This window comes from Nyctereutes procyonoides, unplaced genomic scaffold, assembly GCF_905146905.1.
Source record: "Nyctereutes procyonoides isolate TBG_1078 unplaced genomic scaffold, NYPRO_anot_genome, whole genome shotgun sequence".
NCBI lineage: Eukaryota > Metazoa > Chordata > Mammalia > Carnivora > Canidae > Nyctereutes > Nyctereutes procyonoides.
In genome coordinates, this window is record NW_026575122.1 from 29,133,798 (window position 1) to 29,159,961 (window position 26,164).

The window sequence follows — 26,164 nt, forward strand, 5'->3', positions numbered from 1 at the left end:
TAGGCGAGGAAACCGAGGTTCCCAAAGGAGCAACCTCCACGGGCGAAAGCCTAGGCTAGGCGAGCTCTCCAGCACCAGCCCGGCACCTTAGTCCAGCCCCTGAAAACTGTTTAGCTTCCCGCGCCTTCGTTTCCCATGGAAACCAGCCGAGCGTCCCTCCGCCCACCGTAAAGCCGCGGCGCGGAGGCGCTCCAGCTCCGCGCATGCGTAGAGCCATCCCCCGCGTGTCTGGCGCGCGTGCGCGAGCGGGAACTTCTTTTGTGGCCGGCACGGCGCTGCCGCGGGTTGGTTTCCCCCCGGTGCGTTTTGAGCGTCGCGCGGGGGAGGCTGGGCCTACGGGGCAAGATGGAGTTCCTGCAGGTCCTGAAACGGGGGCTGCAGCAGGTCAGCGGCCACGGCGGCCTCCGCGGCTATCTACGCGTTTTCTTCAGGTAGGCGGCCGGAGCCCCGCGCTTGCCCCCGGGAGTGTGCGTGAGTCCGTGGAAGGAGGGCCGGGCCGGGTCCCCTGGGAGAACTCGCAGGTCTTGTCAAGGACAGTCGGCCGTCAGTCTCCGCGCTGCCTCCCCAGGCCGAGGCGTCCGTCCAGGAGTCTCCCTGAGGTAGGATCGGAGCCAGCTGTGAAGACTGGAAGAGTCGAGTGCGTGTGGGTGCGGCAGCCCTGCCCGGCCTCCCGGACCGCAGCGCGCGCGGCCCCACCCTCTGACCTTGGCAAAGTGTGTGCCTTCGTGGCCTCCAGCTTCCTCCTCCTCCGGCCGGTAAACAGTTGGCCGAGATGAGGGTCAGGGTCCCGCCTAGTCCTGACATCGGTTCAGGTGGAGGAGCAGCAGCGGCCGCCCCTCCAGAGACCCAGAGCCGAGTGAAAGCCTGGAGACGTTCGGATCCTTTGAAGATGAAATACTTCGGGCCCCTGATTCCTTGAGGGTTTCTGCTAACCGCAGTGCCTCTTGGCCTTGGAGTAATAGATAAAAGTAGTCTCGTAATTTGAAGATATTGCATCTCTATACTTAGTGTAATTTTAGGACTGTGAGTTGAGTCGATCTGTCCTTTCTATCTTTCTCTGTATCTGCGTGGTCCTGGGGGCGACCTGAGCGGGGGATCCTAGAGCTCCTCCTTGAAAGCTGGCTCTTCAGCAGTGGGTGGCTTGATCCTGGAGACGAAGGCTAGACGTGCACAACTGCTGACTCGCCCCAGGTCTCATTTTCCTAGTCGATGCAGCAGCCTTTGTTATACTCAACTCTATTAAATTTATGGGTTTTTTAAAAAAAATTATTCATGAGAAACACACACACAGAGAGAGAGAGAGAGAGGCAGAAACACAGGCAGAGGGAGAAGCAGGCTCCATGCTATGAGCCCGACGCGGGACTCAATCCGAGGTCTCCATGGTCACGCCCCGGGCTGAAGGGGGCGCTAAACCGCTGAGCCACCCGGGCTGCTCATAAATTTGTGTTTTGGACAAAGGATCATACTAAATTCTCTCTCTCTCTCTCTTTGGATATTCACAGGACGAATGATGTGAGGGTTGGTACCTTAGTGGGGGAAGACAAATATGGAAACAAATATTATGAAGACAACAAGCAGTTTTTTGGTGAGTACAGTATTTTTTGGTAAATAATAAAGTGAGATTGAGCCTTGATTTAACTCTTGTGTTCCATAATGTACAAGGAGCTTCTTCAGTGACTATATAACCAACATACATTTTTTTTAATTTCATGGGATTATGTTATGTATATTATTTGTAAATGGAAATATTTTTACTTAAAACTCATGGGCCATTATGAGTTTATGGTAATGGTAAGTTGGATGTATCTACAGCATTCTTTGGATTTTTTTTGGTGTTTTTTTTATTTTTAAAAAAAGTTAGTTTCTTTTTAATAACAACATAGTATTCCACTGTAGGGAAGAAATCATTACGTTTTCTTTTTTTTTTTTTTTTTAATTTATTTATGATAGTCACACAGAGAGAGAGAGAGAGAGAGAGAGAGAGAGAGAGAGAGGCAGAGACACAAGCAGGCTCCATGCACCCGGAGCCCGACGTGGGATTCGATCCCGGGTCTCCAGGATCGCGCCCTGGGCCAAAGGCAGGCGCTAAACCGCTGCGCCACCCAGGGATCCCCTCATTACGTTTTCAAGTACTTCACTATTATAGACATTTGGATTGCCTTCAGCCGTATGCTATTAGAAACAATGTTGCAGGGAGGCCTGGGTGGCTGGGAGGTGTAGTGTCTGCCTTTGGCTCAGGGCATGATCTCGGGAACTGGGATTGAGTCCCGCACCTGGCTCCTCGCGGGAAGCCTGCTTCTTCCACTGCCTGTGTCTCTCTTTGTGTTTCTCACGAATAAATAAATAAAATCAAGAAGAAAGAAAGAGAGAAAGAAAGAAAGAAGAGAGAGAGAGAGAGAATAAAAGAAAGAAAGAAGAAAGAAAAAGAGAAAGAAAGAGAGAAAAGAAAAAAAAGAGAAAACAATGCTGCAGTGACTTGCTTGTAACGACATCTATATTCATTTAAGTATTGTAAGAATAAGTTCCTGGAAGTGGAATTCCTGAGTGTAAAAAGTACATTTAGGGGTGCCTGGGTGGCTCAGTGGTTGAGCGTCTGCCTTTGGCTGAGGATGTGATACTGGGGTCCTGGGATTGAGTCCCACATCGAGCTCCCTTTGGGGAGCCTGCTTCTCCCTCTGCTTGTGTCTCTGCCTCTCTGTGTGTCTCTCATGAATAAATAAATTAAATCTTAAAAAAACAAAAAGTACATTTAAAATTTTGATGAATGTTTATTGTGAGATTGTTAAGGCCCATTTTTATCATCATGACCTAATTCTGTGAAACTCTTTCCAAGGTTTTCTCCTCTGCCTTCACATTTCCCTGCCTAATTGGATTATAGTTTACTTGTAGTTGCTTATTCTTAAGATTGGTTTCTCTAATAAAAGAAGCCAAATCGGGATCCCTGGGTGGCGCAGCGGTTTGGCGCCTGCCTTTGGCCCAGGGCGCGATCCTGGAGACCCTGGATCGAATCCCACGTCGGGCTCCCGGTGCATGGAGCCGGCTTCTCCCTCTGCCTGTGTCTCTGCCTCTCTCTCTCTCTCTCTCTCTCTCTCTCTGTGTGTGACTATCATAAAAATTAAAAAAAAAAAAAAAAAAAAGAAGCCAAATCTTGATTTTGTTTTTTCCCTTCAAAAATCTTTATAGTTTCCATTTGGTCTAGGACTTGGGAGAAGGCTTCAGGGTGGTTAGAAGCTGCTGAGGGGCTGCAGGGAGAGGCTCTGGCAAATGCCTTAACACCAGAGGGATCCCAGAGGGGGTCCTCAAAGGCACCTGTGCTCCAGAAGATTCTAGTTGTGCTTGAAAATCTGTATTTCCTTTACTAGATAAGGCCATATTTAATTAGCATTAGTTGATATTTACTTAGGAAACCTCTGAGGGCACCTGGGTGGCTCAGTGGTTAAGCTTCTGCCTTTGGCTCCAGTTGTGATCCCAGGATCCTGAGATAGAGCCCTGTATCAGGCTCCCCACAGGAAGCCTACTTCTCCCTCTGCCTATGTCTTTGCCTCTCTCTGTGTGTCTCTCATGAATAAATAAATAAAATCTTAAAAAAAGAAAAAACAACTCTGTAAAGTAAATGCAGATTACTTTTTGTTTATTGGCTTAAAATCCATTATAGAGATGAATTCAGTATTTTCTAATTGGGGGTCGTAGGGGCAGTAAGGAAGGAGTGGAAAGAATTAATATGTATTAAGCACTTTTTTGACCGGTGCTAAACTAGATGTATGTGTGTGATATTAAATTTTCATGGCAACCTGAATATGTAGTATGTATAGTCCTCCACTTTTTTTTTTTTTAAGATTTTAAGTAATCTCTACAGCATGGTGTAGAGATTACAACCCTGAGATTAAAAGTCTCATGCTCTACCAGCTGAACCAGCCAGGCATCCCTATATTCACCCACTTTTAATAGACATAGAAACTGAGGCTCATAAAATTTGCCTAAAGTCCATTGATAATAAGTAACAGTCTTGATTAGAATCCAGGTCTCTCCTCAATTTAAGGACCCAATAGAAACAGTCGTGTAAATTGTAGTTGGGCCCCTAACTATTCCACAGAAATTTGTTAAGTAAAGAACACTGCCATACTATTTTGATGACATGAGCTGTCCTACTTATATAACCGTTGTTTATAATGTTTGTTTATTATATATGATCATCAATTTCCAAAAGGATCTCTGATGGTCATTTTAAAATATTTATATGGAAGCATATAATTTGAGTATGATTGCTTGTGAAAACATTTCTCCTGCCCCAGTCTCAGGAAGAGCTTTTTCTCTCCTACATACCCTGAACAGCTGGGAACACATTCCCCTACTCTCCTCTACTCCGTTCACAGAAGAACAGGGGAGAAGCAAGAGTTCTCCACCCACAGAGTGAGTCTCAGCCCTAGTGTAGGGATTTTGCTCTTGCAGCTGCCAGGCTATTGATAAAAGTATACCATACACTTCCTGAGACTTGCCTCCACTAATATATCCAGGGTGCTATTCCTCTAACATTTCTCTATCTCTTTTTTTTAATTTTTTAAATTGGAGTTCAATTTGCCAACATATAGCATAACACCCAGTGCTCATCCCACCAAGTGCCCCCCTCAGTGCTTATCACCCAGGCACCCCAACCCCCAGCCCACCTCCCCTTCCACTACCCCTTGTTCATTTCCCAGAATTAGGTGTCTCTCATTCTAACATTTCTCTTATGTAAGAACACAAAAATGTCTTTTATTAATAAAAAATAGTTGTCTTCTTTGATATGCAGTTATGCTTTTTGTTTTCGTTTTTGTTAAGGTTGTCTTTATTTCCTCACATCTTTATAAATGTTGATCTTTCCATCCAGGTCGTCACCGATGGGTTATATATACTACTGAAATGAATGGCAAAAACACATTTTGGGATGTGGATGGAAGCATGGTGCCCCCTGAATGGTAAACTAAGTCAACATTCTATTTTATTTGTCTTGGCAGTATTTATTTCATTACACAGATATTTATTGAATATCTATTTATAAAAGTCAGTGTTGTTCTGAAAGCATCTGTCCCAGGTACGGTGACTGTAATAAACAACCCTAAAACTTTGTGTCTTAAAGCAATAAGTAGTTATCTCTCATAGTTTTTAAGGGTTCAGGCAAGACACAGTCAGGATAGCTTATCTGTGCTTCACAATGTCAGGTAGAAGACTCAAAGGCTGGATACCAGAATCATCTGAAGACTTACTCATTATCTGGCAGTTGGTGCTGGCTGTCAGCTGGGGACATAGCTGAGGCATTGGGTTGGAATACCCTCAGGTCACCTGGGCTTCCTCAGGCAAGTGCTCTAAGAGAAAGCACTTGGCAGAGCCCTATTGTCTTAACTGACTTAGTCATGGAAATCATCCAGTATCATTTCTGCATTCCGTTGGTGGAGGAAATTAGAAAACTCTGCCCAAGTTTAATGAAAGAGAACATTCCTCTTTTTTTTTTTAAGTTTTTTATTTATTTATTCATAAGAGACCCAGAGAGAGAGAGGCAGAGACACAGGCAGAGGGAGAAGCAGGCTCCCTGCAGGGAGCCCGACATGGGACTCGATCACACCCTAGGCTGCAGGCAGCGCTAAACCGCTGAGCCACCTGGGCTGCCCTGATTCCTATCTCTTAATGGAGACATGTCAACATCACATTATATGGTGGCATATGTAATGGTGTGCCTGACTTTGGGGAAAAACAGTATGCCACATTATCACCTGGCTGTGGGTGAAGGGAAAGCAAAAAGAATTGTGACTCTGAATATTTGGCAGTTTGACTTTGGGTGAGTTCTTTAACCTTTCTGGATCTTAGTTTTCTCATCTGTAAAATGAGAGCCCTCAAATTCCTTAGGTCTCCAAAAACTATAATTTTATAATATACCTATCTTGACATAGAATTCTAAATGCTTTTACTTGAATTAGCAAATTTTATATAAAATATTTCAAAGCCAAGTACTCATAATCTATATCATAGATTGCTAAGGTAATGACGTTTGTTTAATACACCATTAAACTTTAGATAATCTGTTACAGTCAGTCTAGAAAATTTCACCAAAAACTAGAAATAAGTGTATTAGGTTAACTATGACATTTTATTTTACTTGAACTTAATCATCAGAAACAGTTTCGGGCTCTATTCACTTCCATTCCAAGACATACCTTGGAAGTCCAGGCATGTAACATAAGTGAGTGAAGTACAGTGTGAGACTGTAGGGAGTAGTGGGGATCTAAAGGACCGAAAAGCACACTCTCAAAGAGGGCAGCAGTGCTATTTATCACTCCCCAGTTCCATCAGCTGAGAATCCCAGCCAACAGTCTCTAGATAGGATTTTTCAAGAGAAAGTGTAAATGTATATTTCATTGTGAGATTTCTTGTTTTTTAAATGTTAATTTAAAATATTTGTCAATTTAAATACAGCCCAATCCAGTAGAACTTTTTCTGATGATAGAAATATTGTTTGTGCTGTCCAGAAAGGTAGCCCAGGACACTGTGAAATGTGGCTACTGTGACTAAGGAAGTGAATTTTTAATTTAATTTAAATAGGCTACTTGATTGGACAGAATTGTTTTTTAAAAATATATTGTGAACTAAGCAAAAACACAGTTGTCAGATTTCATCTACAATCAGTTTTGAACCTCTCGTGTACTATTTGGAGTAACTAACTTTGATGCATGTCAGTGATGTCGTTTGAAGACCATGATACAGGCATACCTGTACCCATATAAGACAGTAAACTTAATAAATGTTGGGTGTGTTGACTGCTCCACCAACTGGCCACTCCCCTGTCTTCCTCTCCTCAGGCCTCCCTATTCCCTGAGACACAATATTGAAATTAAGCCAATTAATAACCCGCCAAAGGCCTCCAAGTATTCAAGTGAAAGGAAGAGTTGTGCATCTATCACTTTAAATCACAAGCTAAAAATGATAAAGCTTAGTGAGGTAGGCATATCGAAACCAAGATAGGCTGAAAGCTAGGCCTCATGTATCAAACAATTAGCTAAGTTGTGAATGCAAAGGAAAAGTTCTTGAAGGAAATTAAAAGTGCTACTTCAGTGAACACAAGAATGATAAGAAAGTGAAACAGCTTTATTGCTGATATGGAGAAAGTTTTAGTGTTCTGGCTAGATCAAACCAACCACAACATTCCCTAAGCCAAACCTTAACCCAGACCAAGGTCCTAACTCTCTGCAATTCTATGAAGGCTGAGAGAGGTGAGGAAGCTGCAGAAGAAAAGTGAAGCTAGCAGAATTTGGCTCATGAAGTTTAAGTAAAGAAGCTCTCTCCATAACATAAAAGTGCAAGGTGAAGCATCAAGTGCTGATTTAGATGCTGCAGCAAGTTACCTGGAAGACCTAACTAAGATAATTAGTAAAGATGGCTACACTAAACAACAGATTTTCAATGTATAATAAATAGCCTTTTATTGGAAGAGATGCCATAGGCTTTCATAGCTAAAGAGAACCCAGTGCCTAGCTTTGAAGTTTCCTAAGGATAGACTGGCTCTCTTAGGGGCTAATGCAGCTGATGATTTTCAGTTGAAGCCTGTATTCATTCACTGTTCAGAAAATCCTATGGCCCTTAAGAATTATGATAAATCTACCTGTGTTCTATTAGTAGAACAACAAAGCCTGGGTAATAGCACAGCCGTTTACAACATAGTTACTAAATATTTAAGCCCACCTCAGAAAAAAAGCCCACCTCAGAAAAAAAGATGCCTTTCAAAATATTACTGCTTTCTTAGAATACACCTGGTCACCCAGGATCTCTGATGGAGATGGACAATGAGATTCATGTTGTTTCATGCCTGCCAACACAGCATCTGTTCTCCAGACAGGCATGATTTTGATTTTCAGGTCTTTTTAAAGAAATACATTGCATAAGGCTGTAGCTGCCATAGGTAGTGATTCCTCTGATGGATCTGGGCAGAGTAGATTGAAAACCTTCTCAAAAGGATTCACCTTTCTGGATGCCATTAATAACATTTGTGATTTCATGGGAAAGGTTCAAAATATCAACATTGACAGGAATTTGAAAGAAGTTGATTCCAACCTATTGATTATGGATGGTTTTGAGGATTCAAGACGGTGGATAAAGTAACCATGGAAGTAAATGTAGAAATAGCAACAGAACTAGAATTAGAAGTGGAGCCTGAAGATGTGACTGAATTAGTGAAATCTCATGATTAAACTTGAACAGATGAGGAGTTATTTCTTATGAATGAGCAAACAAAGAAGTTTCTTGATATGGAATCTACTCTGGTGGAGATGCTGTGAAGATGTTGAAATTACAGCAAAGGATTTAGAATATTACATAAACTTGGTTGACAAAGCAGTGGCAAGTTTAAGAGGATTGACTCTAATTTTGAAAGTAGTTTTACTCTGGGTAAATGCTGTCAAACAGTATCACATGCTATAGAGAAATCATTTGTGAAAGGAAGAGTCAAATCAGTGTGACAGACTTCATTGCTGTCTTATTTTAAGAAATTGCCACAGCCATCCCACTATCAGCAGCCGTCAACTTTGAGGCAAGACCCTCCACCAGCAAAAAATTAAAACTCCCTAAAAACTAAAAAAAAAACAAACCTCCTTAAAAGCCCAGATGATGGTTAGTATTTTTAGCAATAAAGTATTTTTAAATCAAGGCATATGTTGGTTTTGTTTTATTTTTTTTAGACATACTGCTATTGCACATTTAATAGACTACCGCATAAACATAACTTTTACATACACTGGAAAACTGAAAAACTCCTTTGACTTGCTTTATTGCAATATTTGCATTATTGTATTGGTCTGGAACCAAACCTACGATTTCTCTGAGGTATGCCTGCCTTGGATTATGTCTTTGTAATAAAACTCATGGGCTCTTAACCTGAGAACGCAGTAGTGATTCTGCATTTGAGGCTGGATTTTGTATTCTTTTTATTTTTTAAAATTTATTTATTTGAGAGAATGTGCACACACAAGCAGGGGGGAGGGGGAGAGGGAGAAGGAGAGAGAGAAATTGAAGCAGACTTCACGCTGAACATGGAGCCTGACTCGAGGCTCTATACCATGACTCTGAGATCATGACCTCAGCCGAAATTAAGAGTCAAATGCTTAACTGACTGAGCCATCCACGTGCCTCTGCTTTTTTCAAGGGGCAGTAACAGTCTGTGGTTCTGTTAAGGTTTGAGAGACTGATTTTAGATGAAGAGCTATCTATTTTCTCTGAAGGGGCATTTTATATGTCAGGGGCACTGTTGAGTCCCAGGTCTTAGTGTGGGATTTGACTTTAGGAGGCAAGGTGTCCTAGTTATTTGTTTATTTGATTGTTTTGGGGCAAGATTGGTCTTTGGAGGATACAGAAGGTCAGTGGGCGGTCTTGTTCAGATCTCAGATGGATTGAGATCTGTCTCAAAGGACTCATCTTTACATTGGTGCTCATGGTCTGTATTTTGGGTGACTGTGATATGGGGGCGGGAGGGAATTGATTTAAATTATGTGATGAAACATTTAAAATTATAAAGTAGTAAACATTATGAAAAGATAAAAGTACTATTCAGCCAAGCAAGTTCTTTTATATGACCTGAGATCACTTGGAAAAGAGGTTGAAAGCTGTAGAAAATAACATCACTCCAGCAGGAGCCTGAGGGCAGTTGAGGATATAAAGCTGAATTTTTTTGTGGAGAGAATCTTCCTAAGGGCTGCGTACTTTTCATGACCCTTGTTTGTAAGGGAAGCTTAAAGGCTTATGATGTAGGGAGAAGTGCTGTTGGACAAGTTCAGCTGTTTGTTTCTCAGAACCCCCTTTGTTGAGTGTAATGCACTGTGGAATTCTAACTTTGTGGATTCTTACCTTTGATCCATGAATAAATTTGAAGTTGGGTTGATGTATCTTTAATTAGAGAGTTATATATCTTACATATAAAGTAGTGAATAGCAAACCCAATTTATCATCATTACTCATTCAAATAACTGTTTATTGCATACCTACCAGGTGCCAAGAAGTGTTGTAGGCACTTGTACAACAAAGGTCTTGCTCAGCTTGCGGGGAAGGCAGAAAAACAAATGCATTCCATGTTTTAGGCAGTGATAAATGCAAGGGAGATAACACGAAGCTGGCATTCATAAAGGGATGAAGAGTAATGGGAAGATCTGGTGGCTGTTTTATTTGGAGGTGAGGAAATGCTTCCTTGAGGAAATGATGTTTGGAAATGGGAGGGAGCAAGCCGGAGAAGGGGGAGGTGGTGGGAAGAGCTCCAGGCAGCAGGAACCACAGCGCAAAACCCTGTGTGTTGAGATTTATTTGCTTGCATTCAAAGAACAGCAACATGGCCAGTTTGGCTGGAATGGAACGAATGAAAGGAAGATTGTAGGTAATGAGGTAGGAGAAACAGCTAGTGCCTAGATTATGCAGATGTGGTAAGCCATGTTTTTTTGGCTTTTTTTCTAAATTTCTTCGAAAGTCACTGGAAGGTAAAGCAGGATGTGATCTGTTTTACAATTTTTCAAAAATTGGGAACAGTCGGGCGGCCCCGGTGGCGCAGTGGTTTAGCGCCGCCTGCAGCCTGGGGTGTGATCCTGGAGACCCGGGATCGAGTCCCACGTCGGGCTCCCTGCATGGAGCCTGCTTCTCTCTCTGCCTGTGTCTCTGCCTCTCTTTCGCTCTCTCTGAATAAATAAATAAATAAATCTTTAAAAAAAATCTAAAAAAAATTGGGAACAGTCCTACTAAACTTTCTGAAAAGTTACAAGTATTTGAGTCATTTCAAAGTAAGTTGCCAAAGGGATGACCTGAATACTCAAAAGTGTGTGATTCCTACAAACAAGGATATTCTGTGTAACCACAGTTTAACTATCAAAGTCAGGAAATTCACAATGGCATACGACTACTGTCTAATCTTCAGACCCATTTCATTTCATCAGTTGTGCCAACAAGATCTTTCATAGCCAGAAGATCTAATTGTGCATTTCAGATGGATCTTATTCTGTCTAGTCTCCCTCTAGATTTGTTCCTTAGCTTTTCCTTTATTTTCATGACCTGTACAGTTTTGAAAATTACAGGCCGTTACAGAAAGTCTTGCAGTGGGAGTCCATCGATCTCATCTTATGACTAGATCCAGGCTATGTATCTTTGGCAGGAATGTCACAGAAACAACGTCATGTTCTTGTTGCATTCTGTTAGGTGGCACCCTATTTTGACTTGTCCCATTACTGATGATAAGTTCTCTCACTTGAATAATTCAAGTTTTGAATTAAAGTTTTGGTGATTCTGTCTGGTTTTTCCTTTCTAAAGTTTCCCTTTGCAGTTAATTAGCATTTTGTGTGGAGGTACTTTGAGGTTATGTAAGTATCCCATTACTCCTCAGACTTTCAGTCTACCCATTTTATGTCAGTATGAACTCCTGCTTTATTTTTTTTTAATTTTTTTTTAATTTTTATTTTATTTATGATAGTCACACACAGAGAGAGAGAGAGAGAAAGGCAGAGACACAGGCAGAGGGAGAAGCAGGCTCCATGCACCGGGAGCCCGACGTGGGATTCGATCCAGGGTCTCCAGGATCATGCCCCGGGCCAAAGGCAGGCGCCAAACCGCTGCGCCACCCAGGGATCCCTGAACTCCTGCTTTAATAATGGGTTATAATTCATTACTGCACTTGTTCCATTTATGCATGTATGTATGTTAATGTGTGTGTGTTTATTTATTTTCCCAGTCTGCCTATTTTGCTTTATCACCCTATCTCCCTCTTCACTGGCAACTATCAGTTTATTCTCTGTATTTATAAGTCTGCTTCTGCTTTTTACTTTTTTTTTTTTTTATGTTTTGTATGTTTGTGAAATCTTATGGTATTTGTTGTTCTCAGTCTGACTTAGTTCACTTAGCACAATACCCTCTAGTCCAGTCATTGTCACAGATGGTAAGATCCCAGTCTTATATAACTAATACTCCACTGTATATATATCACATCTTTATCCATTCATCTGTGTGTGTGTGTGGGGGGGGTTACTTGAATTGCTTTCATGTCTTAGCTATTGCAAATAATGCTGCAGTTAACATAGGGGTGCATGTACTTTTTGAATTAGTGTTTTCATTTTCTTTGGGTAAATACCCCGTAGTGGAATTGCTACATCATTTAGTAATTCTGTTTTTAATTTCTTTTGTTGTTGTTTTGTTTTAAAGATCTTATTCATTTATTTGACAGCATGCATGCACACAAGCAGGGGGCTTGGCAGGCAGAGGGAGCGGGAGAAGCCCGATGTGGGGCTCCATTACAAGGTCCTGGGATCATGACCTAAGCTGAAGGCAGACGCTTCACCACTTCACCACCACCCAGGTGCCTCTCTATTTTTAATTTCTTGAGGAACGTCCATACTGTTTTCCACCACAGTTGCACCAATTTCATTCCCACCAATAACATAAGGATTCTTTTTTCTCTACATCCTCACCAGCACTTGTTATTTCTCATCTTTTTGTTGTTAGCCATTCTGACAGCTATAAGGTGATATCTCGTTGTGGTTTTGATTTGCAATTCCCTGGTGATTCGTGATGATTTGCAATTCCCTGGTGATTCGTGATGCTGGGCATCTTCTCATGTATTTGCTGATCATCCTTATGTCTTTGGAAAAGTATCAGTTCAGGTCCTCTGCCCATGTTTTAATCAGAATGTTTGCAGTCTTTTGGTGTCGAGCTGTACAGATTCTTTATATATTTTGGATATTAATCCCTTATTGGATATATCATTTGCAAATATATTCTCCCATTCTCTAGGTTGCCTTTTTGTGTTCTTGATGATTTCATTTGCTGTGCAAAAGCTTTTCATTTTGGTGTAGTCCCAATAGTTTATTTTTTGCTTTTATTCCCCTTGTCTGAAGGGACACATCCATAAATATGTTGGTAAGGGCAATGTCCAAAAGATTACCACGTGTGATTTACATTTTAAAAACATCTCTGTTAGGCAGCAAAGGTGGCTCAGCGGTTTAGCGCCTTCAGCCCAGGGCCTGGTCCTGGAGTCCCGGGATCAAGTCCCATGTCGGGCTCCCTGCATGGAGCCTGCTTCTCCCTCTGCCTGTGTCTCTGCCTCTCTCTCTGTCTCTCATGAATAAATGAATAAAATCTTTAAATAAGTAAATAAATACATACATGCATGCATGCATCTCTGTCATTGCTGTGAAGAATGAGGAAGGGGACAGTGTGAAAACAGGCTAATCACTTAGAAAACTATTGTATGTAGTTGTCTGAGCTGTTGGAGGCTGGACTAAGGTGCTAGTGATGCAGGTTGTGTTTTAGGACTGTTTCAGTTATCCATTATTCTATAACAGATTATCCTAAATTTAGCTTAAGACAATAAACAGAAAAAAAAAGACAATAAACAGTATCTCACAATTTCTGTGGATAAGGAATTGGTGCAATTTAGCTAGATACCTCTGGTTTAGGACCTTTCACAAGGCTACACTCAATATACTGTTTGTGGTGCAGTCATCTCAGGGTCTAATCTGGGAAGGATCCACGGCCAAATTCATTCACATGAACTGTAGGCAGACCTCCAAGATTTGCTTCTGTACTCTCTCCTGTGGGCCTTTCCACAAGGCCATCTCTGGATGTGGCTTCCTGAGAGCAAGTAAAGAGATCACCTGAGATGGAAGACACAGCCTTGTGTGTGAGTAGTTTTCTGTTTTTTTTTGTTTTGTTTTGTTTTAACATTTAAGAGAGACAACAGAGGAGGAGCAGAGTAAGAGTGAGAGAATCCTCAAGCAGACTGTGCTGAGTGTGGAGCCCAATGCAGAGCGATCCCAGAACCTTGAGATGTCACTTTTTTTTTTTTAAATGCATTTACCATTTTTATTTCACTGTGCAGAAACATACATTCACCATGGGTTGTGTGAAACCAAGAGCTAGACCCTCAACCAACTAAGGTGCCTAGGTGCCTGTCTTTTTTTTTTTTTTTTAAATTGAAGTGTAGTTAGCACAATACATATTAGGCCAGTCTTTCTAAAACCTAATCTCAGAAGTGACATCCTACACTTATGTTGTATTTTAGTTATTAGAAGTGAGCCAGTAAATACAGCCCACACTCATGGAGAAAGGATGAAAGGGGATAAAAACTTTAATCTTTTCCTTCCTCATTAGGGAAAAACTGTTCTTCCCTGCTATGTGTTTCTCTTGTGAGTCTCCTTTACTACTTATACAAAACTCTTCACTCAGACACTTCTGGTCACCAAGCTTTAGAAATTTTCCCCCACAACAAGTAAATCTCTAACACCAGCTGGATGTCCTACAGTTTAACTCATTCTTGACACTGTCTTCCTGGAGATAGCATCAGATCCCACAGGTAAGGTTTCAGCCCCACAACACTGCGCTACTCTACCTCTTATCCAGATGCCCCTCATAAACCCAGGTTGTCACCTGCACTTCTGATCAGCCAGCTATAGATTGATCCGGAAGGGGTGAGGCAGAAAATTCCTAGCTTTTGATCATGGCTTGGTCTTTCTGGTGACTAACCTCATCCAGGACCATCTAGGAGCCTAGTCACAGTCACCTTGTTAGAACAAGAGCTACTCTTAACTGCTCTTATTAGGAATTTATAAGGGTTTTAGGAGACCTGTGTCAGGGCAACTATATACAAATACTGTCTTATATCACTTTTGATTGTCTTTAATTTTATCTTTCTTTTAAACTAATTGCTGCCGTCTGGATAGTAATGCATAAAAGTCTTTCTTTTTTTTTCATATTTATGCTAGTTAGCTTTTGTATAGAATCAGTGACTGATAAACCAGGTGAGTAATTAGTATCTACATGCAATTTGACAAGATTAAATGTTGAGAGTAAATTGGTGAAAAGTTTGGGCTCTTCTATGCATAATAGTATAAAATTACTGTTTCTGCTTTTAGCAGGCGAAACAAAGATACTTTTTTGTGAATTGTTGGGACCCTAAAATCCTTTAAATCAAGTTATAACAAGCAAATAGGGCTTGCCTAGATTTTTCTCTACCATGTATATACTTTTTTCCCACTTGGTGGCACCTTATCTTCATTTCTAAGTAATGTCTTTTCTCCTTCAGTGTAGTAGAGTCCGTATCTCCTTATTAATTTTCTTGATAATGATTTTTCTTATTAGGATTAATGATTAAGTTACTGAAATAATATGTAAAAACATTCTTTTAAAAATAATAGCATATGTTGAAAATTTCCATTTTTTAACAAAATAATTTTTTCTTAAAGATTTTTCCAGGGCCATGGTGAAATTAAATGTTTTGCTCTTGTGAGAATTCCTTTTCCTTGTGGTCAGCTTTTTTTCAGTTAGTATATGATATTTTAAATGCCTTGTAGTAAAGTAGGGTGCAAGTTGGGGGAATTGCTTGGGGTAGTAGGAATCAAGGATGCTTCATAGGTTTGGGGCTTGAGAGGTTGGAGATAGATGGTTCTACCATTCATTGAGATGGGAAGACTGGGAGAAAGGTAGGATAGGGAGTGGAGAATTCCAGTTAGAAGCCTCTTTTTTGGAAGTAGTCAGTTTGAGATAACTGTCAGAGAAGAAATATGTCAAGTGAACAGCTGGTATGTAAATCTGAAGCTTAGGACAGAGATCAGGCTAGCAAAGAAGAAAAGTAGCTAGCAAGGTTAAAAGGAAAGGAAGAGAGAAAAGCATTTCAACAAGATGAGAAGGCTAGCTGTATTAATTATTGCTGAGAGATTTCATAGAATAAGGACAGAAAAGTGTTCATGTGATTTGGCAATATGAACTTCATTGAATCTAAATGGAGTCTGTTCTTAAGAATTTGAGAGTTCATGGGGCGCCTGGGTGGATCGGTTGAACTTCTGACTCTTGATTTTGGCTCAGGTCATGATCTCAGGGTGTGACTCCATGCTCTTCAGGGCAGATATCTGCTTGAGGATTCTCTCCTTGTCCATCTGCCCATCCCACCACCTGCATGCTCGATGCTCATTTGCTCTCTCTTTCTCTCAAATAAATAAATCTTTTTTTTTTTTTCTCAGTGAGAGATCAAGGGCACCTGGGTGGCTTGGTTGAGTGCCCGACTCTTCATCTGGTCTTGTTCTCAGGGTCATGGGTCAAGCCTTATGTAGGGCTCCATCCAGGGTGCCCAGCCTAGTTAAAAAAAAAAAAATGTGAGAGATCAGAAAAGTTTAAAGAATCTGGTATGGGGGGATCCCTGGGTGGCGCAGCGATTTAGCGCCTGCCTTTGGCCCAGGGCGCGATCCTGGAGACCCGGGATCGAATCCCACATCGGGCTCCTGGTGCATGGAGCCTGCTTCTCCCTCTGCCTATGTCTCTGCCTCTCTCTCTCTCTCTCTCTGTGTGTGTGTGTGTGTGACTATCATAAATAATAAATAAATAAATTAAAAAAAAAAGAATCTGGTATGGGGAAGGATAATCTGCATAGCCCTGTAAGAGACCACCACTGTCAATACTGGGCATATTTCCTTTAGTCTTTTAAATAATTTTTTAGGTAGTAGTTGTGTTCATAATCATATTCAGGGTTTTTTTTCCCTCTTAGTATTATATGCAGTTTTCCATGTAATGAATCATTAAAATCACTCCTAATTTTTTTTCTGATTATAAAAATGTACAAGTGTTACAGAGAACCTGGAAAGTCCAGAGATATGTGAGGTAAAAACAAAAACGCTAATTCCTTGGCCCAGAAACAAGCACTGTTAACATTTCATTCATTAATTGAATGTATATTTGAGGATCTGCTTTTGAATAGAGAAGGAATATTTTGAAAGGGTCACAGTATGGAGAATAGATTGTAATTTATTAATCATAACCTTTTTAGAAGAAGATTTATGATTATAAGTAACTATATAGGTATGTGTATATATATACATATATCATTATTATATATAATATTATGTTTGCTATCTCCTTCTTCTCAATAAGTCACAGACATTTTCCCTAGTCCACTAAATATTCTACTTGTCAGTTTGAGATTTTTAGCGTCTGAGACGCATTTGATGTATAAAGGATTAATGGGAGTTTGGGTTTAAAATTAATAGGCTGTTTATTACAGCTGCAATTTTTATTATCACAAAATTTTTTTAGTTTTCATTTTAATTCCAGTTAACATGCCTTGTTATGAGTTTCAGGTATACAATATAGTGATTCAGCTCTTACATACATCACCCAGTCCTCACCACATGTGCACGCCTTAATCCTCATCGCCTATTTCACCCATCCCCCACACCTCCTCTCTGGTAACCATCAGATTGTTCTCTATTATTGAGAGTTAACAGCTGCAATTTTTAAGACCTAGTTGTTCTTAAGCCTTGAGGTCCAATTTATAAATAGGATAACAAGATTAGTAAATTGGACATTTTTGCATTAAAATAAAGAACAATTATTTTCTCTTGTTTGATGAATGTTTGATAAACTCTAATGGAAAGGATTAAAATCTCCTAAACAATTGTCTCCATTTGCAAGTTTAGGTAATTACATTCCTTTCAACATTTTAGGTCACATTTATAAATGTAGTGTATTTTTTTTTCGATGTCTTCAAATGTCCAATGCAGATAAACAGACCTCTCAAGCAGAATGTTCCTAAGCCCTTAGATGACTCATGTTTAGCCAAGCCAGCAACTGAAGAGTCATCCTCACAAGTCTTTCTAATATCCAGTCTATCAGCAGGTTTTTTTGTGCTTACTTTCCAAATATGTCCCACATCGATCATGACCTCTTGTCAGTATTATTCTTGTCTAAGTCACAGTTCTCTCTTTCATGAAACTTTTTTTTTCTTAAGATTTTATTTATTTATTCATGAGAGACACACAGAGAGAGGCAGAGACACAGGCAGAGGGAGAAGCAGGCTGCATGCAGGGAGCCCAGTGTGGGACTTGATCCCAGGACTCCAGGATCACACCCTGAGCCAAACACAGACGCTCAACGGATGAGCCACCCAGGCATCCTGGGTTTTGTTGTTGTTGTTGTTGTTGTTTTTAACTTTTTGTTTATTTTTTTGCTGAGAAAGAGAACCTTAAGCAAGCTCAGTCTCACAACCCTGAGCTCATAACCTGAGCCAAAACCTCATCATTTAATCTTGTTTGCAGAGTTTTAAGACACAGACATTTCTGTTTTTATGTAATAGAATTACACTTTTTTTCTTTATGGCTTTTTGGGTTTAATATTAATCTTAGAAAGGATTCTTCAGGGCAGCCCAAGTGGCTCAGCGGTTTAGCACCACCTTCAGCCCAGGTGTGTGTGATCCTGGATCTCTCTTTCTCACGAATAAGTAAAAATCTTAAAAAAAAAAATTTTTTTTACTTATTTATTCGTGAGAGGCACAGAGAGAGAGAGAGAGAGAGAGAGAGAGGCAGAGACGTAGACAGAGGGAGAAGCAGACTCCTCGCAGGGAGCCCAATGCGGGACTCGATCCCTGGACCTCGGATCATGCCCTGAGCTGAAGGCAGATAATCAACTGCTGAGCCATCCAGGCATCCTGATAGCAGCAAATTTAACAACAAAAATCTAGGCAGTTTTGTATCTTTCTTCTTCTTGGATAATATACATTATTGATTTTGGGAATCAAGGCTGGCTTCTGATCATAATGTTCATGTTGCAGTGTTTCTAGTTAACATCATTGGGCATAGAAATTCCAAAAAATTTTTTTAATTTTTCAAGAAATGGGTAGGAGGGGTGCCTGGCTGGTTCAGTCAGTGGAGTATACAACTCTTGATCTCAGAGTTCTGAGTTCAAGCCCCATGTTGGGTATAGAGTTTACTTAAAAAAATAAATAAAAATTATTTTTAAAAATCGTATGAAAGACTAAAGAAAAACATGATTGCTTTTTGAGGTAAAAATATACATCACACTAAAATGATTATTTGTCCCACTTTAGTTTATGAAACATACCCATACATACCATTCAAGTCACTTATTTAATACTAATGTAGGTATTTTGAATTTTAAAACTGAGTAAACAGAATTGAAATGACTTTCCCAAGATCCCACAGCACATATGCCACAAAGCTGAGGCGTGAACAAAACTTCCCAATGGTTGAACCATTTAGCCAAGAAACTTAAATTATAATCAAGAGATGAAACTGGATTAGGATTATGATAGCATTTAAGTATCTGCCAAAATCCCTAGATCCATCTAACCCCAGGACGGGAATGATAAATTTAATGTTTAAAAAACAAAAATAGACCCGCCTCCGCAGCCTGACAGCCTTGCTGCAGCCCCACCAGGCCACCCTGACCCGTCCCTACCCCCGGAGCCCAGCTTGAGACCCCCCGCAGCCTGACAGCCTCAGTGCAGGACCCCTGCCTCCGCCCTGACCCCGTCCCTACCCCTGGAGCCCAAAAACAAACAAACAAACAAACAAACAAAACTGATGCGCTTTAATGGATCCCCTGACACTTCTGGGTCTCTGGGCTGCAGATGGACAACAGGAGTAAAAGGACCACTTGGGAAAGTCTGGAAATTGGACCTCATATTGTCCAACATTTGCCTCTTGTGATCATTTTTCTTGTCTTAGCTTCTTGAGTTTTCTCCCAATCAACACAACTGCTATATAGCTTTCTTGGGCTCTTTTCTCATGGAAGAGGATCTCCTTTCAATAGTAGGAAGTGTTTCTCTCCAGTTCTTTGGCCATGTGTTCTGCCACCTTGTAGAGGTTGTGAATCTGATATGTGGAGTTTATGTTTTTGCACACTTTGGGAAGTTTCTTCTTTATTTCTAAGTATTATGTTTCCTCCTAAGATAATTTTCCCTGAAGTTGCATGACATGTTCTTAATGTAATTTGAAGCTTCAGCTGCTTATTAATCTCACTTTCAAGCTGTGAATTTCCATGCTGCAAAGATGCTTCCTTAGTTTGGAGATTTGTTTGTCCTGTAAGCTCTTAATTCATTTGCTTTTCTTCCCACGATTTTCTGGCTATTTATTGGTTTTCCTCTTCAGGACTTTGAAAGGATCCATTGAAGTCTGCATCATCAGTGACACACTTCAACTTCTGCCTGATACACAGGGTCATTGCCATTTTCTGCTTCGCTCTTTTGCCCAGCTTCCCAGTTCACATGATACAAGTGTGACCTCTAAGGAGATAAGGGAAGGGCATGGTCTTGGTTTACAGCCATTAATATTAATTGGCTAACTTTATCTTTCAGTTCCTGTTCTTTTTTTTTTTTTAAGATTTTATTTATTTTTTCATAGAGACAGAGAGAGAGAGAGAGGCAGAGACACAGGCAGAGGGAGAAGCAGGCATCATACAGAGAGCCTGACATGGGACTCGATCCAGGGTCTCCAGGATCACGCCCTGGGCTGCAGGCGGCGCTAAACCGCTGCGCCACCGGGGATGCCCTCAGTTCCTGTTCTATTCATGAGTTCAGCTGCTCCAGCCCTTTTTTTCTCCTGCTGCTTTTCCTGGACTCTGCTTCCATCTCACAGTTTCTTGGTGGAGCAGTTCTTGGCTTTCTGGAAAAAGAGTATTTTTATTCAAATCATCCATTTTCTTCTGATACTGTTCTTCATCCTCTGATGTCTTTTTTTCCCTTAGATTTTATTTACTTAAGGAACGAGCACAAGCAGAGGGAGAAACAGAAGGGGAGGGAAGAGGACGGGAAAGAATCTCAAGCATACTATGCGCTGAGCATTGAGCCTGGCACAGGGCCCAATGCCAGGGCCCTGAGGTCATGACCTGAGCTGAAGGCAGATGGTTACCTGACTGAGCCACCCAGGTACCCCAAAGATTTTTATTTTTGTTTATTTTTGATTGGAGTATAATTGACATATAATATATTAGTTTCAGGTGTGTAACAGTGATTTGAGATTTATATACATTATGAAATGCTCAGCACACCCATCTGTGATCATACAAGGTTATTACAGTGTTATTGATTATATATTTCCTAGCTGTATTTTACATCCCTGTGATTTACTTATTTTATAACTGGAAGTCTGTACCTCTTAATCCCCTTCACCTGTTTCACCCATTTGCCCTATTCCTCCCCATTGCCAAACACAAGTTTGTTCTCTGCATATATGTCTGTTTCTGGGTTTTTTTGGTTTCTGGATCCCACATATAAATGAAATTATACGGTATTTGTCTTTCTCTGACTTACTTCCCTTAGCATAATACATTCTGGTTCCATCCATTTTGTTACAAATGGCAAGATGTCATTCCTTTTTTTATGGTTGAGTAATATTCCATTGTTTATATACACTACATCTTTATCCATCTATTTATTTATTTATTTTTTTTTTATCCATTCATTTATTGATGGACACTTAAGTTCCCTCCATATCTTGACTATTATAAATAATAATGCGGCAAGGAACATAGAGTTGTATATGTCTTTTTCAGTTAGTGGTTTTGTTTTCAGTGGACAGATACCCTGAAGTGTTATTGGTGGATAATATGGTATTTCTATTTTTAATTTTCGAGGGACCTCCATACTGTTTTCCGTAGTGACTTCACCAATTTACATTCCCATTAACAGTTGTACAAGGATTCTTTTTTCTCCACATCCTCACCAACACCTGTTATTTCTTATCTTTTTTGATACTAGTCATTCTGACAGATGTGAAGTGATATTTCATTGTGGTTTTGATTTGCATTTCTTTGATGATTAATGATGTTGAGCACCTTTGCATGTTTCTGTTGACCATCTGTCTTTGGAGATATGTCTATATTCAGGCCTTCTTCCTGTTGTTTTTTTTTTTTAATTGGTTTGTTGTGTGTTGAGTTATATGAGATCTTTGTACATTTTGGACATTAATACCAATCTTAAAAAACTGTTTTCATTTGCAGTGATTTTTAAAAATCTATTTTATATGGCATATATTTTAACTTCCTAAATTTCCTATTAGGTTATTCTATTCTTCACAAACAAATCCCTCCATTTTGCACTTAGAATGGTGGACAATCTCCCACTGAGGGACTATTTAAGTGAAATATATTTTCAAAGAAGGGGAATGTCTTCCTTTCTTGTTTGTTGACATACTCTTCCTCTTAAACAACTGAAAATAGGATTAACCACTGTTGAGATTTATTTCCATTTGATGTATATTGTAATTGTGATTTAGTGTCTTTGTTTCCAGTTATTTAGACACAGTTCAATATATTTGAGTACTAGGTTTTTTCTAAAATGTGATATGTTTTCATTATTTCCTAAAATGTAATATATTTTCTTTACAAATACTGATTTGTTTTTAAAGATTTTATGTATGTATTCATGAGATACAGAAAGAGAGGCAGAAACACAGGCAGAGGGAGAAGCAGGCTCCCTGTGGGGAACAGATCTGGGTTTTTAGCTCAAGCCCCACTTTGGGTGTAGAGATTACTTTAAAAATTTTTTAAATATATGTATTTTTTAATGACCCAGCTGAAAATCTTTTTTGCCAAAACTCTTTGGTGTGGAAACCTATAAGGTATGATTTATTTAGCCTTTATTTAATAACAAGAGAGGGTTACATCAGCCCTAGTAGATTATAAACATTTTCTTGTTTCTTAGAGCTCTTTATACTGCCATCATGAGAATAAATTATCACTTACTCATTCCTTTACTTTTGCCTGTAGTCTTGCTGGATAGACATTTTCAGATTTTATGTATTGTGATAAAAAATATTTTTAGTTTTCTTGAGCATTTTCTGCTTCTCCATAAGATCTTCAGTCCCTCACTTAAGTAGCTGAACAGGCACATATAAGATTTGGACTCTTGATTTCTTAAATATCATTTTAAATTTTAAGAGTCTTGACAGATTATTCTAATACATTTTCCTTATTTTAATAGAATAAATTAATTACTTAAGCTGCCTCGACAAGGTAAAAGTTAAATATTTCTGCTTACATAAAGCCCCTTCGTAAGTAACAACCTTCGTTTTGACAGCTAATCCCTCCTTTGAGTGACTAGTGGAGCCTGTCTCACTGCCAGCATCTCAGAGGTTCAGAGCTTGTGTTCATAGTCACAGTTTATTGGTCCACATCACTTTCACTAGTCCCCAATTAATGCTGGAGAATATAAAACACCAGCCCAGGGGTGCCTGGGTGGCTCAGTCGATTAAGCTTCTGCCTTCTGCTCAGGTCATGGTCTTGGGGTCCTGGGATCAAGCCCTGCAGGAGGCACCCTACTCAGTGAGGAGTCTGCTTCTCCCTCTCCCTCTCCCCCACCCCCTTGCTCATGCTTACTCTCTCTCTCACTCTCAAATAAATAAAATCTTAAAAAAATAATAAAAAAATAAATAAAAAGGAGTTTACTTTAGGAAGTACCTATTAAAAAAAAAAAAAAAGACACCAGCCCAGTGTGTAGAGACATCTTCATTTTTTATTATGTTAGCTGGTCATGGTATATCTTTAGACACAAATAGAGCAACAGTAATAGTAATTTATCTCCTCTCTTAGGAGAGGCTAATTGGTTTTGCCAATTACCTCTCTATACCTATCAGTTACTGCTAGCAAATATTCTTAAATAGCATCACAACCTTTTTTTTTTTTTTAAAGATTTTATTTATTTATTCATTGGAGACAGAGAAAGGCACAGACACAGGCAGAGGGAGAAGCAGGCTCCATTCCATGCAGGGAGCCTGATGTGGAACTCGATCCCAGGTCTCCAGGACCATGCCTGGGCTGAAGGCGGCGCTAAACTGCTGAGCCACCCGGGCTGCCCATAACCTTTTCTCATTAGCTTTAGTTTTAGTTATTTTACTGAAACCTCCTCCACTTGCCCTTTTCTGTATAGCTGAAAAATCTCTTTTTTTTCCCTTGGAGCCACATTTCTCTGCTTGTTCCCACCCATTACTCCCTTTTCCCTTAACATCATCCTGTCTTTGAGCTCCCAGCCTTGGGAGATCTGGTGTGAGTTCTCTACTTCCTGTGCCATATAAACTCAGAGTGGCTTCCTGCTCAGTTCTACTCTTTGTCCCTTGGACTTTATTCCTTCTTTCACTGCCGTTAGTAGCAGCATCACTGGTCTCTTTCCTTTCTACTCCAGGCATCCAGCTTCCTTTGAAATTAAATTGTTAAACACTTAAAACTGAAATACTTGTGAATTTTAGGCTGTGATTTAATGTTTTTAACGTAATAAATCTTATGTCCTGTAACACTCGCTCTTAAGCTTGAATTTAAGATGCACGCAGAGACCTTTTCTTCATGAGGAGCCTTGTTGAATTTTAAGCTAAAGCTCCATCACCAGAGCAGCCTGAGCAAACTGAAATCCCAGAGCAGCCTCTAGCATCTAATAGCAATAGTGTATTCATCAGTTTGGAAATACTTTTTTACATCTAAAATTAGGGTACAGGGATCCCTGGGTGGCGCAGCGGTTTGGCGCCTGCCTTTGGCCCAGGGCGCGATCCTGGAGACCCCGGATCGAATCCCACGTCGGGCTCCCGGTGCATGGAGCCTGCTTCTCCCTCTGCCTGTGTCTCTGCCTCTCTCTCTCTCTCTCTCTCTCTCTCTCTCTCTCTCTCTGTGTGACTATCATAAATAAATAAAAATTAAAATAAAATTAGGGTACATATTATAATCAGTAGTAGTGTTAGTTGGTAGCATTTTTTCCTTACAGATACATAAACTAATGTGTATCTTAAAATTGCTAGTGTCCTCCATATGATGAGATACAGTAACAGTAAAAGCATAGCTAATGTTTTCTTGTGTACCTACTGTACACAGGAATTTTTCTAGGGGCATTTAATCCTTACACCATCCTTGGGAAGTCAGGATGCTCAAATGAAAAAGCTAAGGCATATAGCAGTTCAGCTAGCAAGTGAGGGGAGCTGAGATTTGAGCTCAAGCCACCAGAATAGCCCCAGAGCTTCCTGCTCAGTGCTCCTCCCACCACACCACCCTGCGTCTTTGTAACTGTCTTTTTCTTCCTCTTAAAGGCATCGTTGGCTTCACTGTATGACCGATGATCCTCCAACAGTAAAACCACCTGTCGCTCGTAAATTCATCTGGACAAACCATAAGTTCAATGTGAGTGGCACTCCAGAACAATATGTACCTTATTCTACCACAAGAAAGAAGATTCAAGAGTGGGTCCCACCTGCAACACCTTACAAGTAAAGACAATGAAAAACAGTTTGAAATGTGAAATATGGGATCTTCAGGCAATTGCACTTTTACTGCTTCCTATTAATTTGATTAAAATTGTTTGATTAAGCAGTGTCTTTTGTGCTTTTTTTGCCCATACCTTTATCGTTCATGAACTGCAAAATAGAAGCTTCCAAACGTGAGTGATTGAAGTACACTTCTGTTGGGTGGTGCCTGGTTTACCCCCTTGCCACTGTGCCATGTCTGTGCTTCATGACCTCGCCTCACATAGCTGATCCGCAGGGAAAGACCTAAAGCTGAGCTGAGCTGACAGATTTTCTTGTGGGAATCTGAAAGGTGAATGGAGGGCGACAGAGGCTAAGAGTCACCAGAACTGGATGGCTTTTATGGCAGCTCTCTAGGGAGGAGGTCAGCAGAGATTTCCTATTTCCTGAATTTGGGTTCTTTCACAGTTTATTTGGACCTGTGAACTATTCCAGGATCCATCTCAATGTATTCTTACTTCCTTGAGCTAACCAGGGTCATTGATTTTGTTGTCGTTGTTGCTTACAAACAAAGGAATTTTAATACCCAGATTGGTTCCAGAGAATGGGTTATAGGCAAAAGACCTTCAGGGAGAGGTGGGCTCTCCAGAATTGGTTGTATCTGGATGGGGTGAAAGGCAGTGCAACGCCCCTCTGTATTCTGGATGGAAAGCTAGCAGCTTCAGTGATCAGCTTTTCAGGCTCTATTGCCTTTAGTCAACCAGTTTCCATGAGCCCCTGAGCAGGCGGCCTTTGGGTACTGGTTAGCAGCCACCTTAGAACAATTAATGGTATTGGGGTAAATACGCCAGGATTATGGAACCACATGGTTGCTTTTAAGAGCACTGGATAATTTACAGGAGAAAATGAACCTCAATTCCCAAATCTCAACTCAAGACATTGAGTAAAACTCAGGACTTTGCTACTTTGCTAACCTCCTCAGGTTTCTTATATGAAAGTTAAGGGATAGTGGAGCACCTGGGTGGCTCAGTGGTTGAGTATCTGCCTTTGGCTCAGGTCAGGATCCTGGGATCAAGTCCCTTCTCCCTCTGCCTATGTCTCTGCCTCTCTGTGCCTCTCATGAATAAACAAATAAAATCTTGAAAAAAAAAAAAAAAAGAGGAAGCCTCTGTGGC

The 26,164-nt window shown here is 40.4% G+C and overlaps 1 protein-coding gene across 2 annotated transcripts; it reads left to right on the plus strand.

Moving 5' to 3' along the window:
• The first annotated feature begins 261 nt into the window (after positions 1–261).
• On the plus strand, positions 262–25,113 carry NDUFA12 (NADH:ubiquinone oxidoreductase subunit A12). 2 transcript variants are annotated; one of them, XM_055336619.1, is made up of 4 exons: positions 262–431; positions 1,503–1,585; positions 4,868–4,955; positions 12,212–12,339. In XM_055336619.1, the coding sequence occupies exons 1-4, from the start codon at positions 346–348 to the stop codon at positions 12,303–12,305; spliced, it is 351 nt and encodes a 116-aa protein (XP_055192594.1). In that variant the 5' UTR covers positions 262–345; the 3' UTR covers positions 12,306–12,339. The 2 variants fall into 2 exon arrangements, with proteins under 2 accessions (XP_055192594.1, XP_055192595.1); XM_055336620.1 differs by lacking the exon at positions 12,212–12,339 and adding an exon at positions 24,837–25,113 and having other exon boundaries at positions 263–431.
• Positions 25,114–26,164: the final 1,051 nt, after the last annotated feature.

Bases quoted from the DNA above. Each gene is read 5' to 3' on its own strand.
- NDUFA12 (XM_055336620.1), top strand. From the start codon at position 346: ATGGAGTTCCTGCAGGTCCTGAAACGGGGGCTGCAGCAGGTCAGCGGC. The intron at 432-1,502 runs GTAGGCGGCCGG...GGATATTCACAG, and splicing joins TATCTACGCGTTTTCTTCAG to GACGAATGATGTGAGGGTTG. The intron at 4,956-24,836 runs GTAAACTAAGTC...TTCCTCTTAAAG, and splicing joins AGCATGGTGCCCCCTGAATG to GCATCGTTGGCTTCACTGTA.